Genomic DNA, 22,894 nt, shown 5'->3' with positions numbered 1-22,894 from the left:
TATCTGTTGCTGTATTATTATTTTGTTTTGTGCTCCACCAGTGGTTTTGAGACTCAACCCTTGAGCTACCTGACAGAATTCGTTTCTTCATGCCCATCTAATCCAAAGACTAAATGTTGATCAGTTTTCACGTTCTGACTTGATTTAAGTGTGTTGTGTTTGGAAAACAAGCCTTCCATTGGCTCCAGGCCTTATTAGTAGTGTTAGCAAGTATTATTATTGATATAACACGTCTCCTAAAAAGTCCTCCCATCTGTGCTATGGACAAGAATGATCCTTCAAATCGTTTCACTTGTTGGGTGTACTGGTAAATTTAATGTTGACTAACCCAAAACACTCCAGCAGTGTTGTGGCATGGGCAAACATTATCCTCTTTTCCAGCAAAATAAATACAAAGATCTAGTGCATGCCGTCCCCTATATGATAATCTCTCCAGCCCAGTATCTTTAAATGTGTGCACTAAGAAAATCTGTTGTGCTCAGGTGCTGTAGTTGCTGTGATTGTCCTCTAGACAGCGCTAATGCATCACTCAGTGCTGTTCTGAGCTCTCTGATGTATAAACTGGACTCTTGCTATTATTGTGAAACATATAAACCATTAAAATCCTCCTCTCATGCAGGATCTACACTCCGTTCCGTGAGGACACCGAGACCGTGGGTCAGCGCGCTCTCAACTCGATGCTCAATGCCATCATTATGATCAGTGTTATAGTGGTCATGACCCTTGTGCTGGTGGTGCTCTACAAGTACAGATGTTATAAGGTCTGTTTATCTTGCTCTTCTTGTCATGTTTACTTCTCATGGACTCATCTTTAATGTAGGTCCTGTGATTTTTGCAGGTGATTCAAGGTTGGCTGTTCTTCTCCAATCTCCTCCTCCTGTTCTTTTTCTCCTTCATTTATTTGGGGTGAGTTTAAACCCCAAATCTGGCTTTAGGATTGTTTGGCATGATGACACAAATTGTCTTATTTACTGTAGTAAAGGAATAGTTCACCCAAGAATGTGAATTCTCACCCTTCTTTCGTCCAAGAGCACAAACAATTTATTTATTTAAATGATGTTATGTTATCATCTTATATGGGGGTCAGCAGGAAGAAGCTCTGAAAAGCACATACATCAATTATTAAAGGTGCATTGTGTAACTTTTAGTAGGATCTCATGACAGAAATGCAATATAATATACATATCCATATGTGATCCTGGACCACAAAACTAGTTGTAAGTCGCACGACGGGTATATTTGTAGAAAAGCCAATAAATACATTGCATGAGTTTGAGCCTCGGATAAGAACACAAAATGATGGCATTAAAATAAAACATTTCTTTATATTGATATAGCACATAGGTCAGTGAAACATAAATGAATTCATTCATTGATTTTTGGGCGACCTATTCCTTAATTTTGAGTTATTTTTATGATTTGTTACTATGTATTATGCTGTACAATTTATTCTGAGAGCATCGGTTCACCCTGTTTTTCACACCAGGGAAGTGTTTAAGACGTACAACGTGGCCATGGACTACTTCACGCTAGCGCTGATCATCTGGAACTTTGGAGTTGTAGGAATGATTTGTATTCATTGGAAAGGTCCTCTGCGGCTCCAGCAGGCGTATCTCATCATGATCAGTGCTCTCATGGCTTTGGTCTTCATCAAATATCTTCCCGAGTGGACCGCATGGCTCATCCTGGCTGCTATATCTGTCTATGGTCAGTTACATTACTGATAAAAGCATCGAGCAGATGTTACAAATGTAGTTTTGTGGAAATAAACCATACATTGACTTAAATCATATATATTATATATTAATGTGCATTTAAGCTATGCATTTTTTTCCATAGCTTAATGGGAATCAAACCTGTGACCTTTGTGTTGCTATGACAATGCTCTGCAAATGAAGCTACGGGAACACTATTTGTTATGAACTGAATCACATTATATCTCACCTCTTTTCCATAGATCTGTTGGCGGTGCTGTGTCCGAAAGGACCTCTGCGTATACTTGTAGAAACGGCTCAGGAGAGAAACGAGCCCATTTTCCCAGCCCTCATCTATTCCTGTAAGATGCATCCGTCGGCTTTACCTTTGTATCATCATTGCATTTTCACATTTTGTATACATTGATGTTTTGCTCATTAACAGTCGCAATTCTTTTGTATTTGTGCTCATTTGCTTTATTAGCAACCATGGTATGGCTGTTCAATATGGCTGACACGGCAGACAGCAGGAACTCTAGCCATCCAGTTCCTCAACAGGAAAACCAAGGTAAGTCAGCCCATCAAAATAAACTCTGTGTGATCAGAGTCCAGATAGGTAAAACCTAAATCAATGAATACTATGAAGTGCTACAAAAGACAATATGTTATGATTAAGGTCTTCATATGCTCTCAACCAATCAAATGGTCATATCTGCATCGTTCTGACTCTACTGTCTTATGTTAAAGTCCTCTATCTGTCCCCAGTGGTCGCAATGGCACCTACAGCTCAGCCTGAAGATGACGGCGGTTTCACGCCGACGTGGGTCGATCACCAGCAGCATCAGTTGGGCCCGATGCAGACCTCGGAGGAGACCAGAAGACAGATCCAGGAGTTGCCCTCTGCACGTCCCCCACCTGTGGATGATGATGATGAAGAAAGTGCGTATCGGTTTATTTTAACGTGGTGGCATATATTTGGTGCTGAGAGGAACGGTGTTATTGAAAGAGCACATTTGGGACATTGAAAGATATTGAATTGAATTGCAAAGTAGATCTCGCTACAGACCACTAGAATGCGGTAAAGTGATAGTCAGTTGTGCTGAACGCTAATATATCATTTTTGTATATTTTTTCTAAAGTACAAATATGTGCAAATGTTACTTTTATATAGGGCTGCAACAACTAATCTATACAATTAATAATGAAACTCTTTGTTAACCAAGATTAGATTGGTCTGTGACGTCACATGCACCGGTGTCGGTCAGCGCGTCTGCTTCATATAGTGCAAATCAAAATGATTAATCAAAATCAAACCAGTTAATTGAAATAAAAATGATTAGTCGATAATCGAAATTGAACGGTTAATCGAAACGGTCAGGCCTTAATTGCAACCAAACCGGCTAGTCAATAATCGCAATCGAACAGGCCGGACAATAATTGCAATCAAAATTGTTAACTGATAATCGCAATCGAAGCTGCAAGTCCATTAATCACAATCAAAACAGCTAGTCGATTAATTGCAAACGAAATGGCTAGTCGATTAATCAGAATCAAACTGGTTGGCTGATTAATCGCAATTGAAACAGGTGACCAATTAATCGAAACCGAAACGGTTGGCCATTAATCGCAATTGGACCAGTCAGTCAATAATCGCAATCGAAACAGCTAGTCGATTAATCGCAATCGAAACAGCTAGTCGATTAATGGCAATGGAAACAGCTGGGCGATTAATGGCAATGGAAACGGGCGGGCGATTAATCGCAATGGAAACGGGCGGGCGATTAATCGCAATGGAAACGGGCGGGCGATTAATCGCAATGGAAACGGGCGGGCGATTAATCGCAATGGAAACGGGCGGGCGATTAATTTTTAAAAAAGAATCACCTGCGTAATCGATTATGAAAAAATCGTTAATTGCGGCCTTTTATATCATTTGTGGATTATGTGTTCAAAGAAGGAACAGTGCCTATAATGCTTACTCTTGTGTGTGTTTTTACAGGGGGTGTGAAACTGGGTTTGGGAGATTTTATCTTTTACAGTATGCTGGTTGGTAAAGCGTCAGCTACAGCTAGTGGGGACTGGAACACAACTTTAGCCTGCTTCGTGGCCATTCTCATCGTAAGTGACCCCAAATCATGAAAACGTCTTTGTGTCTTTATCGAGGAATGGATATTGTTGGGTTTTGTAACGTGTTTGTCTCTTCTTAGGGTTTATGTCTGACTCTACTGCTCCTCGCCATCTTTAAAAAGGCCCTTCCAGCTCTACCCATCTCAATAACTTTCGGCCTGGTCTTTTACTTTGCCACTGATAACCTGGTTCGTCCGTTCATGGATCAGCTGGCCGTTCATCAGTTCTACATTTAGTACGAAGAGGTCACTTCTTACGTACTGCTCATTTCCAGAATCCACTGACAGGGAAAATTGACACCCTGTAGACGCATACATTTCTACTGGACACTTGACTGGATTTGCCGATTTTGGCATTAAATAACACTATATATTTGCAGTGCCTCTCCAGTGACTGATCTTAATATTCACTTTGAAAACATGCTTGGTCGATATGCCGAACACTTGCTTGTTCAGCAAAAGCAAAGACCATCTTACATGTATGAATGCATTGGATGGCAGCGATTTTAACTGTATTATGCGGAATGGGACCAGTTTGCTTTCATCACCAAATCTTGCATTAACTCTCTAGGCATTATGTTAATATCAGCTGTGATCAAGTGAGCATTAATGTGTTGGATTCACAAACACAGGTAGGTACTGACTTGTCTTCTAGGGGGTTTTGGGAGCATTGGTTGAGTTGCATTTTTTCACGTTTTGCTCTTCAAGAACATGCAGGAGCATTATTTCAGAATGTATTATATGAGTCCTAAATGTCTTTTATGTTAAACGTCTCTGCACGAAAGGATACGTTTGTGCAGGAACTGTTTTTTACCAGTGGAACGGTTGATGAACGTTGTTTTTTTTTCGTATTACCCACATTTTTCGTCATTTCAAGAAATTGCTAATTTTTTCTAACTTGTAAATTGAATGATTCACAAATAAAGGGGTTGCTCATTTGAGCAAATGTAAAAAAAAAACATTTCTTCTTTTAATAAAAATATGTGCTTGTTTTATTTGTATTGTACAAGTGCCTACACAATAGTGTTTAGAAAATGCTGAAAATGTTTTTATTTTGGCGTCTCAGAAAAAACCCAGTACTCTATAAAAATAAAGTTGCTTAAGTTTCTTCACAGCGATGCTATAATAGAATTTTTTTTTTTGATTGCTCAAAGAATCATTCAGCCTTTTTTTTCTTATCTTTTTATAATCTTTTGTGAAACAGAAAGGTTGCTTTAGATTCTTTATGAAACCATTTAGCCAAAAATGGTCCTATGGCATCGTAAAGCATCTTTATTTTTAAAGGATATTTATGTAACATTGGCTTGTGGTTGAACTTGATTCCCCAGTCTAAATTCAAAATATTGGAGATGGTTTTATCCCTCTCGAGTTGCCAGACGTACAGGTGTGCAACTGACGATGGGAGGCATACGTTTATTTGCTCATTTTTACATTTGCAATTTATATAAAATATTTTTTGTTGTCTGCGAATTACAAACCTGTTAGTGTGGAATTTTTTTTTAAACTCAATCTGCGTCTCATTTTTGAGGTTGCATCCATTCTGGTCTCATTTAAAGGGATAGTTCATTAAATTCCATCGTATTTGTTTTTCCTACTATGGAAGTCAATGGTTACAGTCAGCTGTGTGCTTACCATCATTTATCAAAATATCTTTTGTTTTATCAGAAAAAAAATCATACAGGTTTAGAACAACATGAGGATGAGAAAATGATGACATAATTTTCATTTTTGGGTGAACTATACCCTTTAAGCAACTGTGATAACTGGCAACCGTGTTGTTGAAATATACTTTTAGGTAAATTTGCAGTAGGCAGGATCCCACAGATCAAAACAAAAAACAAATGTTGTGCTAAGGAACGAGCATTTCCAAAAGAAAATAGCTTGCCACAGCATTGTTTTTTAGAGAAACAGATACATGAACTTGGCGTGTTTCCTAAATATCTATGAATATATTATAGTATTTTTATTGATTGAGTTCAGTCAAAAACTTACATACAGCTCCTTTAAGAGGGAAAGGTTTGTGAAAGCGATGCTTCTTTGTGCAACCTAAGGTTGAGAAAACTACTCCAAAACATTTTGATATAAGCAACTTTTATGCACTTTAGGGATTGCTTGGCAATATTTGGACTGTGTTCACGTATTCATCATTTCATAAGCTGTTGCTTTGATTTTATTGTACATGTGTTTCATTGAGAGTAAATGCATACATTATTTTTGTCCATTCAACCTTTAACATCACCTGAAGGACTATAGCAGAAGTTCCCAAACTAGGGCCAAAGTTTGCTCGCAAGGACCTTTAATTTGGCCCGTCAGGCCACATGAGACAAGGAAAAAGGATAAATGTATTTGACGCAGATCATATTTCAAATTAAACATTTTTTAAAATGTGAAAAGTTTTGTTTTATTTGTACGTTACAAAAATGTAAATTGAAATTACATGCGCGGAATTAAAGTAAGTAGTTTTTGTAATGTACATGCATACTTGAAGGTGTATAACATGCATCAAGAAACACAACAAACTCAAGTACTATAGGCTAATAATAATAATTTTAGGAATTACTGTTGGACTCGGAATGCCATTGTCTCTTTCAGATCCCTAACTGTGTGGAATTGGCATGTGCCCTGAAACTAGTAGTAGTAGTAGTAGTAGTAGTGGTTTCCATGGTGACTGTTGGCGCTGCATGGCAACTTTTCTTCATGATTAACATTAAGCTGAGCTTTTGCATTCCACTTCAGCATCTTGTCTGCTGTCTAAAATGATCCTGTAATGCCATAGGGAAAATGAAGAGATTCCCACTAAAACACTTGCATCAGTGCAAGTTTAAATTCATTTAAAGTAAAATATGCATGGGGCTGTTGAATGCTTCATTCTGATTGGTTGAGAACATTATAAGGTTGTGACCAGTGAAGTAGTTCCAGGTCTGTTGACCGCATTACAGTTCCATGTCACTACGCTTCGTTGCCACATTACCACCTTGGTACCTTATTACATAACCTTCTTTTACCAAATTTTCGAAACTTGTAACTCATAATTCGTTCTTCATCATGTAGGCTATAGTCATGAATGATTCTTTAAATCATGTTTATTTTTTTGACAAGAGGTACTCTTAAGTGATTCTTGCCTGGTGAAAGATACTCAAAGGCCAAACAAACCTTAAAGGCTTACATTGAAAAGTCATATAGAAACCATTATACATCAATTCTTTCTATACATACTGACTCTTTGGTGATGGCCAATTTGACTCTTCCTACCTTTACCTCTGGACCATTCAATTCCCAATTTAGGTATTAACTTGGTTTACTTCAGGCCATAGTAAGCTGTAAGACATGTTAATCCCTAGAGGTGACTCTCGTGCACCCAGACCACCATGACTACAACAGATGTAGCCAATGATAGTTCCTCTAAGGGGATTACTAGAAGTCTTACGACATATGTAAGACAAACTAGCATTCCAGGATTAGACTGTAAGGACAAATATCCTCAGACGCACAGCAGGCAACAAAGATTCTCGAAGGACTGCTGTCTCTTCAGCTTCAACCATGTCAAAGGAGAAACTGGAAGGCCTGGTGAAGCGTATGGAGGTGACCCTCGCTGAGATGGAGCAACTGAAGCTCCACTGCGGCCGACAGAGCGAAGAGCTGAGTCGACTCGTGGTTGAGCTCCGCAGGGAGAACCAGGAGTTAGCTGAAAAATACAAGCGGCTGACTCAAGACATGAAAGAGGCTAAAGAAACAATTGAGAAGTTGCAGGATACCAAGTACGCTTTCGATGCGAAGGAGCGGCAGGCCCAGAAGCTCAGCCGACAACTCTGAAAAACAAATATGAAAGAGTTATTATGTGTTGCATGTGGTTGTTTGGGACTATTTAATGGGTTTGGTGTTTAAAGAGGCTGACAGGTTGTTAGTGTAGTGGGAATGCACTGTGTGTTTGTTTGAGTACGTTACTTTCTTTGTGTTTTAGACCAAGGGGATGATGTAAAATACTGTAAAACAGATACAGTTTTAAAAGTCAAAAAATTTGACTTATTTTCTTAACTCTTTTTGCTCATCAAAAAAAATGCATCTTGATTTAAGAATTTAAGAAAGTTTTATTTTCAGTGTATAAATGTTCTCCTGGCATTTTATCAGCCAACTTTCATTCAAAGATCTAAAAATGAATAAGCACAAAAACATCTGGAATAAATCTATTCAAACTATTTACTATAAGAGAAGATGAGGTTTTGATACCAGGCCAGCTCATCCAACCGCATGCAGGTGCAACACAAAAGATGTCAAGTCTCTTCTAAATCAGTGTCAATGTGCATGATTACAGCAAAAAAAGCACAACTTTATCAAAGCCGGAAGATCAGCAGGGATACGGGAAAAGATTATGGATGCAGATGTGTTCCAGGTATACATGACTGTAAATCCACAAAGAGCTGTGCTGTGGACAGAAGAGACATCAACATCCTTTCATCTATAGATGTGAATTATATTAAACTGCTTCTGTGCCTCAGGACTTTGAGCAGCATTGAGTCACATTTAGTATAAATGTCAAACAACTTGGGATGTGATTAATAAAACCAGGATGTGATTGAATCCAGATATAAATTCTTATTTTACAACACAAATTGAGTTTGACTTGTTGAATTCATGAGAGCAATTGCAAATCATAATGGTTATTTTTGCCAGTATTACTGAAATAAAGACCTTTAAAAGTATGCACAAAAAGATTGTAGTGAAAAGTGCATGGCAAAAAGTTAATTTAGGATAATTTATTTTTTAGGAAAAAAATTAAATTAGGATTTTTGTATTCAGTAAATATCTAACAATTCTTAAATCAAGATGTTTTTTCTTAAAGAGAGAAAAAAAAATCTAATTTAATTGAATTTGTGCTTAAAACAAACAATAAAAAAATCTGCTTATGGGTTCAATTAAGTGTTTAAGGAAAATGTAAACTTATTTCAAGATTTTATTTCTTACCCCATTGGCCCCATTGTTTTGGGCACAAATTCACTTAAATGTGACATTTTTCGTATAAAATCTAGACTTGCTTTCTTAGGTCATTTTGCTAATCAAGAAAATGATTCTTAATTTTAGGATTTTTAAATATTTGTACTGAAAATAAACAAAAATACTAAATATGAAAGTCTTTGCAGTGTGTGATAGCCCCGAACTCTCTGAAGCGCTTTGTGTGTGCGTGCGTACGTGTGCGCGCCCGCGTGTGTGACGCAGAGTTTTAATTGTACTTTAATATTACTGTTTAAATTTATTTATATACTTTTATATAATTATTAACATGTTTTTGTGTGAAAGTATATTTAATTTATATAATGTAAACTCAAGTTACCATTTGAAACTCGAATCTTCAGAGAGAGAGAGAGAGAGAGAGAGAGAGAGAGAGAGAGAGAGAGAAAGAGAGAGAGAGAGAGAGAGAGACGAGCACATCTTTATCAATGTGAAACAGGAACATCAGCTCCGTGTGTCAAGGATCGCGTGAGTGTGAATTATTGTTGTAAATGTCTCTTTTTCGCTGTTTTCCTTTAAGTTACAAGACTTTCAGCTGTAAAACTTTAATCATCCAGTGTAGTTTTATTATTTGTGCTTTGAGTAATGATTTGTTGAATCGCTTTCTTTGCGTTCATTCAGTCAGTCGTCATTGATATTGAATGTTTGTTGAACAGTGATTGAATTTCTGATTAAAAATAATCGATTTCGTGTCACGCGCTGTTTTACGGTAAAATCCTAACATTTTAACATTTCCAACCGCTGTAACACCACTAAACTCAACATTGAAGATCAAAACAAGGCAAAAGCCCAATATAAGTTTGTCATTATTTGATCTTGAAGGAATATTCCGTTGAAATGTTGTAAGAGTACATCCGCACAATGTAAATACATGCTAGCATGATTTTACAGTGTTAAATTGTATTCAGTGTTATTTTAAGAAGTGATATTCACTCAGTTACACGAAAGTTATGATAGCACGCAATGTTTACATCTTGTGTGTGTACCTTTGATGCAATGATACAATATTATGATGGACAGTATTAGTTTTTTCGTTTATTTCTTTCTCTCATGAAGTTAATACTTTGTTTCTTGTTAGACTCTTTGCCTGTCAGTCTTTTTTTCAGATGTCCCTTGGGTTTGTATTTTGACTTAATGCAACCATAGTTTTAATGATTGTATGGTTAATGGGAGAGCAGATTTCTTTAAAAGTTATGCCCCTTGTAATAAATGCATAAAATGTGATTTACATTTGTGGGCTGAACACAATCCTAACACTTACAGGTAATATTTCCATTATAGGCCACTTTGACTTGAGTTTAGTTGAGCTTTGGCAGGTGGCAGCATGCTCAGACTGGCAGTCATTTATCTATATTAAAGCACTTTAGTAGCTTGTTTTAGGGCATTTGGGGGTTTAAACATTATTTGAGAGTTACCTGACATCTAAGACTACGTTCACACTGCAGTCAAAATCTGATTTTTGCACATATGTTTGAACAGCACAAACCACATGAAATCTTATCTTTTGAATGTTGAACAATCTGCCTCAACGTCTGAAATGTTTATGTTTTATGTGACGCAACAGCATGACATAACCGAAAAGCTACACAAATGTGATCAAAGCGCTCAGACTGAAATAGATTTCCGGAAATGCGATTTGAAAAGGATTTCAAACCACCTCTGGATGTAGCCTGAAACGGATTATAGAAAAAAAAACTTGATTTCATGTGGTAAATGGACTGCATTTAAATAGCGCGCTTTTAACAGACCTATGGCCATCCAAAGCGCTTTACAAGTTGCCTCACATTCACCCATTCACTCACACATTCAAACACCAACGGCGGTGTCAGCCATGCAAGGTGGCATTCAGCTTGTCGGGAGCAGCTGGGGTTAGGTTTCTTGCTCAAGGACACCTCGACAGTTTGGTCAGTTGGAGCCGGGGATTGAACCACCAACCTTCCAGTTTGTAGACAAATTACATGAACCACTGACCCACTGCCGCCCCAAAATGTGTTTTTTGGCAGTTCACTAAATGTGAACAGATTCCAATCGGATATACACCAAAATCGGATTTGGGCTGACAGTGTGAACAAGTTCTTACACTGCCTGCTTGAAGTAACTCAATCCGACTGTTTCCCTCATGTGGCACACATCGGATATGACCTGTAACATGAACGTGTAAGCAGGAAACAAGGACATCTATTCCGATATTTTGTGATGTGGAAATATGTGAAAACAAATCGAATATGAATCAGATCCATGCATTCGCGTCTGAAATGTAAGTGGACAGAACGATTATTCCCATGTTAAGACATGTCGTGCGTCATTGAAAATGCGACACTGGCAAATGATGCTAACTCATGAGGACACCAGCCGTGATCACATGCTTGCAGTCTGAAAATCAGTAACTTGATATTAAAGCGCTTTCACATGAATACAAGTAGTGCATTATTTTGAAGACTTGTTTTTATCTTTTATTTTTTCGAGTGTGGGATATTTGGTTACTAATGAATTGCAGGTCCCGTGTTGGCTCTGCAACAGCTAATGTAAACAAAAACAAATTCCTGAAAATGTGAAATAAATTGCATGAAATCAAAGCACAAATAAATCAACAAATAAGAAAACTTTATGAGAAGGGGGTTGTTTGTTAGGAATATATACTGTATGCCTGTAGCATCATTAAAGTCATGTCGTATTGAGTCTTTTTGAACTTAGATGTTTGAGCATTAAATTAGGACAAGCTGGGTATTTCTTTACGTTATGTGGTCACATAATATTTCAGATGTTGCCACATGTGTTGTTGTGTTTTGAGCGTTGTTGTGTGTTTTTTACAGTGAAAGATCTCTTCAAACATCAGAATGCTGTTGACTGTTGCTTGTCTTCAGCTTCTTTTGGCCCCTGCTTTTATGGTAAGTGAAATACAACATAGCATAGTGTTTGTCCAACCAGTAACTACAAACAAATTTTGAAATATTAAAAAAACAAGTAGAAGAATAGTAAAACACACCTTATTCTTTTCATGGTTACTGCTATAAAATGTTATTTAGGAAACGTTAATTCCATTCCATGATTCTAATTGGTCAATAGCTGTGTTTTATTTAAACACATGACCGCTGCACAGTGTATTACTGCACAGCACCCTTATAAATGTAATAAACGTGTGAAACATTCTGTTACAGTCGGTCAAGGATTTTTTTCCAGCGGAAGGAAGGCTTTTAGCGATTTTACTTCACGAAAGTTGCTTTCATACATTCTTTAAATGTGCCATAGAAAATAAATTTGTATTTACCTAGTTATAGATGAATAATAAGAGTTGTGTATATGGTACTGTAATGAGATATCGTGAGCCTCAAACACGATTATTTCCTCCTTCTTATGTAAACCTCGTGCATGCAAAAGACCGCTGGAAAACAGACCAATCTCAACATAACACCAACTGTGATGTTACAGTCGAAATGTACACCCCACATTAAATTAATTACAATGTTGTTACAATGATAAATACAAAGTTGTGACTGCTGAGTTAGCGCTATATGCTAACGTTTAGCCTGAAGTTCTACTATTGACGTTACAGTTACATTTTGCAGGTCCATACAAAAAACCCCACAAACTTACCACTCAGATATGTCCATTAACAATCTCCAAACAATTAAATATTCCTCAAAATCTGATACAGACTCAAACATAAGATCTGTTTACACACACACACACAGAGCTACTGAAGGAGCTGCTCTGAGAAACAGCCAATCAGAGCAGAGCTCCTCATTATTATTCATGACCCTTTCAAATAAGGTAATAATAGACCATTTTATTCTAAAGGCAAATCCTAGGGTTGTAAATGGACATGTAAAACTGATTCTGGATAATTTTTGCACTTAATAAAGCCACAAACCTTCTATGTAGATATCAGAGAACATTTTAACAGATTATTACAATGCATTCTTTGGCACCTTTAATATTTGTATTGAGTGGTAACCACTTTATAAAAGCAATAAGGTACTCGAGGCTGAACTGTATCGTGAATAAATCACAGCTGAAAGGGTTGCATTGACTCTGACTCCTCTTCCCATTGTGCCTGACAACTCCCTTCATCCGTGATTTTTTCCAGGATACATCTCAGACTTTATTGCTAACTTATAAGACTATTACTTATTTACGTGAAAATAATGAAATCAAAATACTATTTAGTCTATAATGGATCATTGCACATTTTTCCAAATGGTTATTCATTGACTGAAACAATCCGTGTTTTTAGCAATCCACTGGTGATTACTGGAATGAGTGGGGTCCGTACGGGGAGTGTAGTCGGACCTGTGGTGGTGGAGTGACCGTGAGGATGAGGCGATGTGCAACCAAGCGGTAAGTGGAAGACACTCAGTCTACATTTACACAAATGCTTAATCATTATTTCAGATAATGATTAAAGAATAGAAAAGAGTCTATAACTGAAAGTCTAGTTGAAATATTGTAAATTAAGCAGATCAAGGAAATTGTTATAGTGCAAATGGATTATGGTTTATTAAAACCAGACATTTTTACCATATCTGTCCTGCAGGTATTATTTTATGAGATGCTTCATCATGTGTTTATCTAACTGAAATAATATGCAGTGTTTCTTTTGTCCGACCGTTTCGCTTAAGGTCAAGTGTACGCTTTCATTGGAACGCACTACATTGTGTACTTGGATGGGAAGAGTGTGCACTAGGACATCCACAGCTTTGGTCATAAATCTGGGCGTTGGAATCTGGCCTGCGTGTTCTGTCTTGAATTTTACTTTGTGAACTACACTTATGAAAAAGAGACAGACTGTCTATCATCGCCACTACCACTCCTTTTTAAATTAGTTGCCCTGCCAAAATTAGACTCTTTAGCAAATACAATTGGACAATTCAAGCAGTAATACAATTTAGTAATAAAAAATTATTCAGTTTGAACTCTTTTCTTACCTAATAGTGCATTAAAATGTTGTTATTACCAAAACAGTTAACTTTAGTTTGATTTAGTGATTTCTGGACAATTTGTTTTTACAAATTTTGTCATACATATATTTATACATACATTTGCGTAGTGATCTATACATCTGGCAGAGTGTTAATCATTTCATCATTTTACTTTTTCTTAAATAAAAAACAGGATCAGGAAAGGCACCAGATTTTTGTTATGATCAGACTTTTTGACCTCACAGTATGTTTTTATATGTGCCAGGTTACAGTATACAGTTACAGTATAGACACTGTTGTTAAGAGTGCATTATATAGTTACAGTTAAGCTTGTGTTGTGTAAACTCAAAGGTGTGTGTTTGTCAGAAAGAGTCATTTTGAAATTAAATCTGACTCACAGTCTCCAAAGAAACTTGATCTACTGTAAGTGTTTCTCCCTCATGACTAAAACTTTAACCCTGAGGCGAGCTTTCTGAGACTTCTCGAATGATCATCTGCAGACGTTCATCTTACGGCTACCTCGCTGTAGTGCTGGTACAGATGTGTGTTTACCTGTGCACGCTTTTCTTGTTGTCTCGCCGGGGAAATGAATCATGTACCATGCCTGACTTTGTTCCTGTAATATTACAGTGCCACCTCCATCGGGAAGTCTTGGGTTTGGTACCCAGATGTGATTCTGGCTCCACGCGACAGCTTTAACATGACATGTTTTTCATGTGAACCGTGCTTTGTTTTAAACTAAACTAAACGTAACTGTGTGAAATCCCCCTAAGACTGTATTTTGGTTTTTCTTTCATTCTAGGACTGATGGAGGTCACAACTGCATCGGCCCAGAGAAATCCTATCGTTCATGTAATGTTCAGGTACATTACCAGACCCATATGTCCATATGCTAACCCCCATGATTTGTTGATGCCTTGTCTGATGCATAAACATCTATTTAAAGTGATATTAAATGTTCAATGTTTCAGGATTGTCCAGAAGGGTCCAGAGATTTCAGAGAGGAGCAGTGCTCTCAGTTTGATGGCTCAGATTTTCAAGGGAAACGCTACAAATGGCTCCCATACTATGGTGGTGGGTGCAAACAGGAACAAATTATTTGTGGCGTATTGGAAAATGATTAAACCATGACAGGCTCAAACATGTAGTGTTGGGGAGGTTAGGCAATGCATTACTTGGTTTGGTAAAAAACTAACAGAAATCATTTATTGAGTAAGTTACCCTACTTTAACATGATTCACAACAGTAAGTTTATAATAGTGATTTATAAGTTGAGCTGTCAGGAAATCTCAAACCAATTTTGTTTTTACAAAAGATGTTTTCATATGTAAATGTTACACATTCTTTATAATGTTTATATACTGTAGGCGCAGTGTGTGTGTAATCTCATGTTAAATATCTTCTCCTCTGTGCAGCGGCGAATCCCTGTGAGCTAAACTGCATTCCCAAAGGAGAAAATTTCTACTATCGGCATCAATCTGTGGTGGTGGACGGCACACCCTGCCACCCAGGGGGAAAAGATGTCTGTGTGGCGGGACTGTGTAAGGTCAGCACAACAGATCTCTTATCATCACTGTACCTTTTCTTAACATTATCTGCTCACATTAGTGCTGAATAAAGTTCATAAAAATATTATTTGAAACAAAATAGTTCATTTGTAAGTGGCATAGTGCCAACATACCATACATTCTCTGAATTGTACAAAGCAGATGCCTTCTTGTCTGGCTTTGGTAGATGAGAGTGTTTAGAAGTTCAATCTTTCAGTCTTCCTTTGGATGCCCTTTTATTTGGTTCAGTTTAATGGATGTACATTTTGGTTTTTAAACTTTTACCTAAACCTAAATAAAAATTACCTAAATAAAAAATAACTTGAAGTAACCCCTAAGATTTTAAGTAAATATTTCAATAATTTAATAGCACATTTGCATGTTTAAAACTTAGATTTTTCATCCATTTTGATGTTTGTTTTTTTCAGTAGTATTTATTGTATTATTACCTGCTATTGGACCTCCATCTGCTAATTTTCTTTTATTGAAACATAAAATGTTTTGCATGTAGAGTTGTCAGTTTTCTGATATATTATAGTGTTGTGTTATGTTCACATAACATGCAAATCAAAAATATTTAAGGTATTTTTGTTAGTGTTTTATTTAGATTTTTTATAAAAAAATATTTCTTTTCATTACATGATTAAATTTTTTATCAACTTATGGACCACCTGCAATTCCCCTGCAAACCACTAGGGACTTTAGGGAATAGTTCACACAAAAATAAAAATTAGCCTATAATTTAGTCAACTCCTGGAGGGTCTAAAATGGCGCCACGGCAGCTCCATGTCGATATGCAAGACGATCATTGGTTCTCGCATCGGATCTCTGACCGCGTGTTTCATCACAACAGATATGATGACTAGTCACGAGAACCAATGATCACTTTACGTACCGACGACGAGTTGCCATGCCCCCATTTCAGACCCACCGAAGTCGTATGAATTCCTTTTTTTCTGATGATGATAAAAGCACAAAAGTTTCTCTATAGGCATAAAGAATTTTATTGGTGGGAAGTTACAGTAAAGCTGTGTAAGTCTTTATAATCTGTCATCTGTCTGTTGATCATCTACTCTTTTCAGCGTCTGGGTTGTGATAACATGTTGGAGTCGAATCAGGACGAAGACCCATGCCTGCAGTGTGGAGGAAATGGACAGACGTGTGATCAAGTGAAAAACAGTTTCTCAATGCGCAACCTGCCTAAAGGTAACACACAACCAGGCTTACAGTTCACTGTGGGTAAATATGTCTGTAATAATGGTGTAACCCTCTTCATTAAGGTTACAATCAAATGTTCATCATTCCTGTTGGAGCTACGACAATCAGCATCCGGGAGACTGTACCAACACGAAATTACCTTTGTGAGTGCATGATCTGTTGTCTTTCTCGATTTTATTGCTGTAAGCTCGTCTTCAATTTTTATCATTGCATATTGATTTTAACAGCAATTAAAAACCTGCGGGGCGAGTACTACCTTAATGGACATTGGGTGATTGACTTCTCTCGTGCCACACCCATCGCCGGTACCATGCTGTATTACCAGAGGGGACCTGAGGGGGAAAAGACCCCTGAGATCATCACAGGCCGCGGTCCCACGACTGAGCCTTTGGTGATAGAGGTGAGAGTGGATTTAGAGAAAAGGATGTTTTTTATATATAAAACAAGTTAGCCAATGGTGTTTTTGTTTTTCCTATAGCTAATTACTCAGGAGCCCAATGAGGGAGTCGCGTATGAATACTATCTGCCTAAAGGACGCTCTACTGAAGGATACTTCTGGAGTTATGGCTCCTGGGGTGCCTGCAGCAAAGAGTGCGGCTCAGGTCAGTGTCAAAGTCCTAGTAAGCACTTTTTCTTGGCAAGCGTTAGCATGAATAGCTACAGAATTAAAGGCACAATATGTCATTTTCACCACTTGAGGTCGTAGATTGATGACGCTGGGAAGCAGCGTGGAACGATAGGAGTTGTAGTCGTCACCTCCACTGCTGATGTAACTAGACTAATAAATCATGTTCATGGATGACATAATGAAAAAATAAAGTTTTATAACTTTTATAATGTAAGTCATCAGCGTGGCTTGAAAAAGACAACAGCAGAGTGGCGTACTATGACCGATCAGCGTTTGACATCAAAGTATCGCAAGAGCAACAGTATTGCTTTTAAATTGCTCTTGCGATACTTTAATATTAGAATTGTATTCAAAACTGTTTTTGTATATTGTTATTATTTATACTGCACGCTGTCTCGTGTCCATGATGTAGGATTTTCTTTACATAGCCTTTTTGTTTTACAACATCATAATTTATGTATTTGTGTTGAAAAGAAAAATATTTTGGGGTCTCAAATTTATCCCTTGTACTTTAGGTTATCAGTCCCGTCTGGTCTTCTGTACCATTGATAATGAAGCTTACCCGGATTACCTGTGTGCATCTCTTACCCGACCCCTCTCTAACCGCACATGCAATGAACAACAGTGCCCACAAACCCGCAGGTAGGACACTTTTAGGACACCAAAAAAAAGTGTTTTTCAAGGAAGACGAAATTTGCACCATTTGTGCTTTAACAAGTGAGGTTTTTCACTACAGCATTTGAAAATGCCCATAGCTATCTGATATACATTGTCCCGAATGTTTCCAGAATAGGGTTGAAAAGGGGCGGAAAGTTTCTGGTAAATTTCCGTAAACTTTCCATGGAAAGTTAATCTGGGGAATTTTGGAAATATTCCAAATTGGAAACTTAACGGGAATTGATGGGAATTATGTGGAAATTATTATAAACTATATCATATACAAACATAAATAAACATGTTGTTTGGTCATAAGCAGATGTGCATGGAAGGTAATACAAATCAAGCCTGAATTTATTAAATTTGGCTTCATAAGCATAAGAGACTTCTTTTAAAAACATAAAAAATAGTAATGTGTCCATACTTTTGGGTGGTACAGTAATTCTGTATGATAACAGAAAACTGGCTTGCAGAATATAGAAGAAAGATCAGCACAGCTTGACTACATGATAGCTAGCCTCATTAATGTTCAATGAAATAGTGCTAGCTTACATTAAGATATCTGATTTACTTATCTGCTAGTTACTGTATAAACACATTTTGGTATTTGCTAGTTAAACTATAATACCATGGATCAAATATATTTATCAAGTTTTATCATCAAAACTTGGCTTAATGTAGTCCTTGGGATAAAATTGAATTAAATCTTGTTGTTTAAAACAAAATTATGCTATTTTTTTTAAACTACATTTAGGTTCCATGTTATTACCAATTGCAATTATTTCAAATTCCCAGTTTATTCCCATTAATTCCTGTTAATTCCCATGGAAAGTTTCCAGCAACCCTAGTCCAGAACTTTGAGATTATGGTGACGTGTGGACAAAAAGTAAGGACTCATAGCTTTGGCTGTGTTCTGTAAGGATGGCGTATGTGTACGAGCCGCAGTTGTGGAGGCCCATGGAACCACAACGAGTCTCTGTACAAGTGTACAGGTAACAGCCGTAAGAGACCGATGTACCGTACGACATGACCTCAAACACACACATGTGTCCAGTCTCTCTGATCTCTCACACAGTCTAAAGTGTTTCATGTGCTCGGGTGCTCTGGAGCTACGTTATGAGATTTTTAAAGAAATTATAAATCTGTTGGTATAAATGTCTACATCAAAACTAACCTCCAGTATATCTATACTGATGTATGTCTGAGATCTTTGTAAGGAAAGCTGCCCATAAGAAGGAGAGATCCACTCTTTCTGAAATCTCTTTAAAGGACACCTATTATGCCCATTTTTACAAGATATAATGAAAGTCTCAGGTGTGCCCAGAATGTGTCTGCAAGTTAAAGCTGAAATTACCCCACAGATCATTTATTATAGCAGGTCCAAAACGCCTCTTGGGAACAAAAATGCACTGTTTTCATATCTGTAAATACAAATGAGCTACTGCCCTCACGCCCTTACCAAAACAGACAGTGTGCTTTTAGGTAAAATAGATCTGATTTCTGTGAATACAGTCAAAGACAAAAGTATCTCACTATTGACAGCATACAACTCGCTGAGGGCAGAAATTATGGTAATGCTGGACTGTCAGTCAGTGGCCATGGGCGGAGCTTTATCAGTGTGATGTCAGATTGATAGGGCCCTATTTTAACGATCTGAAATGCCAGTGCGAAGCGCAACGCGCAAGTGAGTTTGTGGGCGGATCTTGGGCGCTGTTGCTATTTTCCCGGCGTGAGAAATAACTCTTGCGCCGGGCGCAAATCAATAAGGGGTTGGTCTGAAGTAGGTTCATTATTCATAGGTGTGGTTTAGGCGTAACGTCAAATAAACCAATCAGAACGCTATCCAACATTCCCTTTAAACGCAAGGGCGCAAGTTCCATGGCGGGTTGCTATTATTATGACGGATTTACCAGGCGCACGCCAGGAGCGGTTCACAGCCGAGGAGACCCACGTTCTTGTACGGGGGAATCGCAAGCTTGCCAGCATAAATCGGGCACGCCGTGTAACGGGAGGTGGATCTGCCTCAGGACCTGACGCCAGCAGAGGACAGTTTGGGGGCTTTGAAATCGGACCCAAGAAACGCAAGGTCCAACCCCAAAGTAGACTAACAAATCAAGTTCATATACATTAAGGTTTCTTATGAAAACATTTAAATTATTATTTACATAAAATAAACGTAATACAACCACACAACAAACTTATGAAAATATTTTAATCGTTATTTGCATGAGAATTTTTTAACGCAGCCACACAATAAATAAAAACTATCACCACAATGCTCACCACTATGATTCCCCTTATCTCGTGTATTAATATTTTTTATTGTAACAATTTATGATTTGCAAAAATAACTGTTGCATCTGTGTGGATTAGATGCAAAGTGTATGCGCGTTGTGCAAGCTATACGGTCAAGCATGCGCCCTTAAAATAGCATAATGAACCACGCGCAACGCGCCACTGACTTTAAACTTTTTTTTTCTGGTCAGTGGCGCAATTGTTTTTTGAAACTGCAAAATAGCATCAGGGATGGTTTGCGCCGGAACACGCCTCTTTTTTTGCGCTAAACCGCCCAGGGAGCGCAAGTTCATTCCCTAGTTTGTCGACGTGCGTCTGTGGAGGGAAAAACCCGCTGTGCGCCGTTGCAAAATACGAATGATACATGCGTTGATACAAGTCAATTGCGCTGGGTGCAAGATAGGGCCCATTGAGTCAAAAGGCATGTCTAATGAGACTGCTTTTATTTAATAGGATTTAAAAAAGAAGTAAGTAGACTTTTTTTCATTGTACCTGTAGGGTGGTTGTGTTCACACACTGCCAACACACATTTATCTCCAAACACCTTGTAAAAATGGATTTTGCATAATGGGTGTCCTTTAATTGTTTCATAAAAATAAATGGAAAATGGAGGTCTAAAAAGTTTAGGTGTGCTTCATTTCAAATGTCTCTCTCATAAACAGAGCTGTCAGCAAGGTCACAAACGACTCAGATTTGCCAATTAAAATTTCAATTTTTTGCAGGTTTTCAATATGAAATCCTAATTTCTAGTCATATGTTTCCAAAGTTGGCTTTTAAGGAGAAACGTCTGAAACACAGCTGAGAACTTCTGAGCCATGAAAGAGAAATGAATCTGGAGAGCTGGAGAGATTGTTGTGTTTGAGTTCACTTTACATGTTATGTTTATAAGGGTCTGTTTTCTCATCAGACCCTATGGCAACTGTTTAGCTCAGAGATCTTCACTTTCTCTGATCAGTTTTCTCCATTGTTTCTTACTGATCTCTGAGCTGAGCTGCTGTCTGACGTCTGCACTGGGAATCATCTGTTTTGCTGTCTAGGTCTATGTATTTTTATGTATAGATCTTCTATACATGTGTATCAGATATGGTGTTGTAGATGACTACGGTCTAGCTGTTTCAGAAAGTGCAGAAGCCATCATTCAGGTTATTTAAATAAAAGGCTTTTCACCTGTGGTACCCGTGGGATCTTCTTTTGATATTTATGTAGAAACATGAAACTGCTCTCTGAGCAGATCAAGTGGTTGGAGAACATGTGGTTCTGCTTTTTGTTGTGGGGGAAACCGAATTCTTCTGTGCTCTTGTGAATGATGTCTATGGCTTATTTTCTAATGTTTAGGTCTACGGGGTCACCTGCTTTTGACAAGCTAAGTGTTTTTTGCAGAACGCTTAGTTTGTCCTCTTAACTTTTTTCAGAAGTTTATCATTTCTTTTTGTTAATGTATGTGCAATGTTTTGTTTGTAACCTTAAATTAGTTTTGTCTTTTTATTTTAACAAGAAATATTATGAATAAAATCAAACTTCTGTGGCATGCTGCCAACCCATAAGGAAAATATACCATAGATATATTTAAATATATTTTTAAATATATGGCAAAATATACAAAATTGCTGAAATATGTGTTTACAAAAATATATTTTTTCTTCGTTTTGTAATATTTAGAATAAAATTAAAATTAAATTCAAACCATTTAAAAATATATTTAGCCATTCCGTATATTTTAATCTAAGAAAATATTTACGTCACTTTGAAATTTGAAAAAAAAAAAAACTGGCAGAAATCTGTAAATATAACAGGTTTAAAAATGTAAATTTTAAATATATTTTCAACTTCAAACATACTTGTAACAAAATTAACTTGTATTTAGCAAATATTTAAAATATATTGGGCAAAGATAAACTTTTTTTAGTACATGGTAGGGGTGGCACGGTTCACAAAACCCTCGGTTCGGTTCGTATCACGGTTCTATGGTCACGGTTCACGGTTCAGTACGGTTCTTGTTGTTATTTTTTCTTTAAATTTTTAACACTCCAGAAATGTATTATCTTATTAATGTATTAATTATCCATAATTTAGGATACAGTATTAAAAAAAGTTAAATCATGTAATCATGCACAAACTGAATTTGACTTTAAGCACATTGGACCATCTCTGAGGAAAGCCAGATGAGATTTTGATAGAGCAAGAGGGAAGACATTGATGATTTCAACATGCTTTTCATTTAATTGGCAAAAAAGAGAATGTGTATTGCCATCTACATAAACTTTATGTGCATTTTTAGCACACAAAGATAACTTGCATTTATTAAAATGCCAACTTCAGTGTAGCTCTTAGATTTATCACCCGGAGGCTGCTTTAATACTGAGAGTTTATGTGGACGAGAGAGAAATATAACCTTTGCACCTGTAATATTAAAATCTCTTTAAGTCTCTTTTGTCCACTTTTGACCACTTCTGATTACTTTGAGGGGCAATTTCTGAAATAAGTTCGCGCAACTTTCACACGCTAGCAAAATGAAACTACGCGGAAATCAGCCGCTTTAATTTTATCAATGAAAGGCTAAAAATAGCGCTGAATATGAAAAGACGTAAAACATTGTTGTCAGTACCTCAGATTAGATAAATGGTCGGAGAGAAGGCGATCTCCTGTGGCTGTTGGAGCATATTCAATTCAACCCAGACTGCAGTTCTATCTATTGTTTTATTTCCGCTGTCATCATAAGTAACATGAAATAAAAATATGTTTCCACACACCAAACTTATACGACGCTGGCGCATCCTCCAACTGCGGGCAGACTTCCTTTTCT

The 22,894-nt window shown here is 37.3% G+C and overlaps 2 protein-coding genes across 6 annotated transcripts in view; both read left to right on the top strand.

Moving 5' to 3' along the window:
• psen1 (presenilin 1) overlaps positions 1 to 4,815 on the top strand; it is a 187,453-nt gene extending 182,638 nt beyond the window's left edge. For 3 of the 4 annotated variants that reach the window (XM_073812487.1, XM_065267380.2, XM_065267381.2), the window contains exons 4-11: positions 620 to 761; positions 839 to 906; positions 1,487 to 1,707; positions 1,958 to 2,056; positions 2,179 to 2,262; positions 2,442 to 2,633; positions 3,694 to 3,812; positions 3,902 to 4,815. In XM_073812487.1, coding sequence (XP_073668588.1) covers positions 620 to 761; positions 839 to 906; positions 1,487 to 1,707; positions 1,958 to 2,056; positions 2,179 to 2,262; positions 2,442 to 2,633; positions 3,694 to 3,812; positions 3,902 to 4,057 — 1,081 coding nt within the window. In that variant the 3' untranslated portion in view covers positions 4,058 to 4,815. The remainder of the gene's footprint in view (positions 1 to 619; positions 762 to 838; positions 907 to 1,486; positions 1,708 to 1,957; positions 2,057 to 2,178; positions 2,263 to 2,441; positions 2,634 to 3,693; positions 3,813 to 3,901) is intronic. The other variant, XM_065267382.2, reaches the window with a different exon arrangement.
• A 4,400-nt stretch (positions 4,816 to 9,215) lies between these two features.
• The window catches only part of paplna (papilin a, proteoglycan-like sulfated glycoprotein), a 36,735-nt gene continuing 23,056 nt past the window's right edge, over positions 9,216 to 22,894 (top strand). Inside the window, exons 1-12 of one of the 2 annotated variants that reach the window (XM_065288113.2) lie at positions 9,216 to 9,295; positions 11,641 to 11,715; positions 13,062 to 13,165; positions 14,549 to 14,609; positions 14,718 to 14,820; positions 15,162 to 15,292; positions 16,376 to 16,499; positions 16,574 to 16,654; positions 16,739 to 16,911; positions 16,990 to 17,113; positions 17,655 to 17,781; positions 18,717 to 18,788. In XM_065288113.2, coding sequence (XP_065144185.2) covers positions 11,665 to 11,715; positions 13,062 to 13,165; positions 14,549 to 14,609; positions 14,718 to 14,820; positions 15,162 to 15,292; positions 16,376 to 16,499; positions 16,574 to 16,654; positions 16,739 to 16,911; positions 16,990 to 17,113; positions 17,655 to 17,781; positions 18,717 to 18,788 — 1,151 coding nt within the window. In that variant the 5' untranslated portion in view covers positions 9,216 to 9,295; positions 11,641 to 11,664. The remainder of the gene's footprint in view (positions 9,296 to 11,640; positions 11,716 to 13,061; positions 13,166 to 14,548; positions 14,610 to 14,717; positions 14,821 to 15,161; positions 15,293 to 16,375; positions 16,500 to 16,573; positions 16,655 to 16,738; positions 16,912 to 16,989; positions 17,114 to 17,654; positions 17,782 to 18,716; positions 18,789 to 22,894) is intronic. The other variant, XM_073812305.1, reaches the window with a different exon arrangement.

The sequence above is a fragment of the Paramisgurnus dabryanus genome, chromosome 17 (genome assembly GCF_030506205.2).
Source record: "Paramisgurnus dabryanus chromosome 17, PD_genome_1.1, whole genome shotgun sequence".
NCBI classification, from domain to species: domain Eukaryota; kingdom Metazoa; phylum Chordata; class Actinopteri; order Cypriniformes; family Cobitidae; genus Paramisgurnus; species Paramisgurnus dabryanus.
Note: the sequence above shows the minus strand (reverse complement) of the source record. Positions and strands in the feature narration are given on the sequence as shown.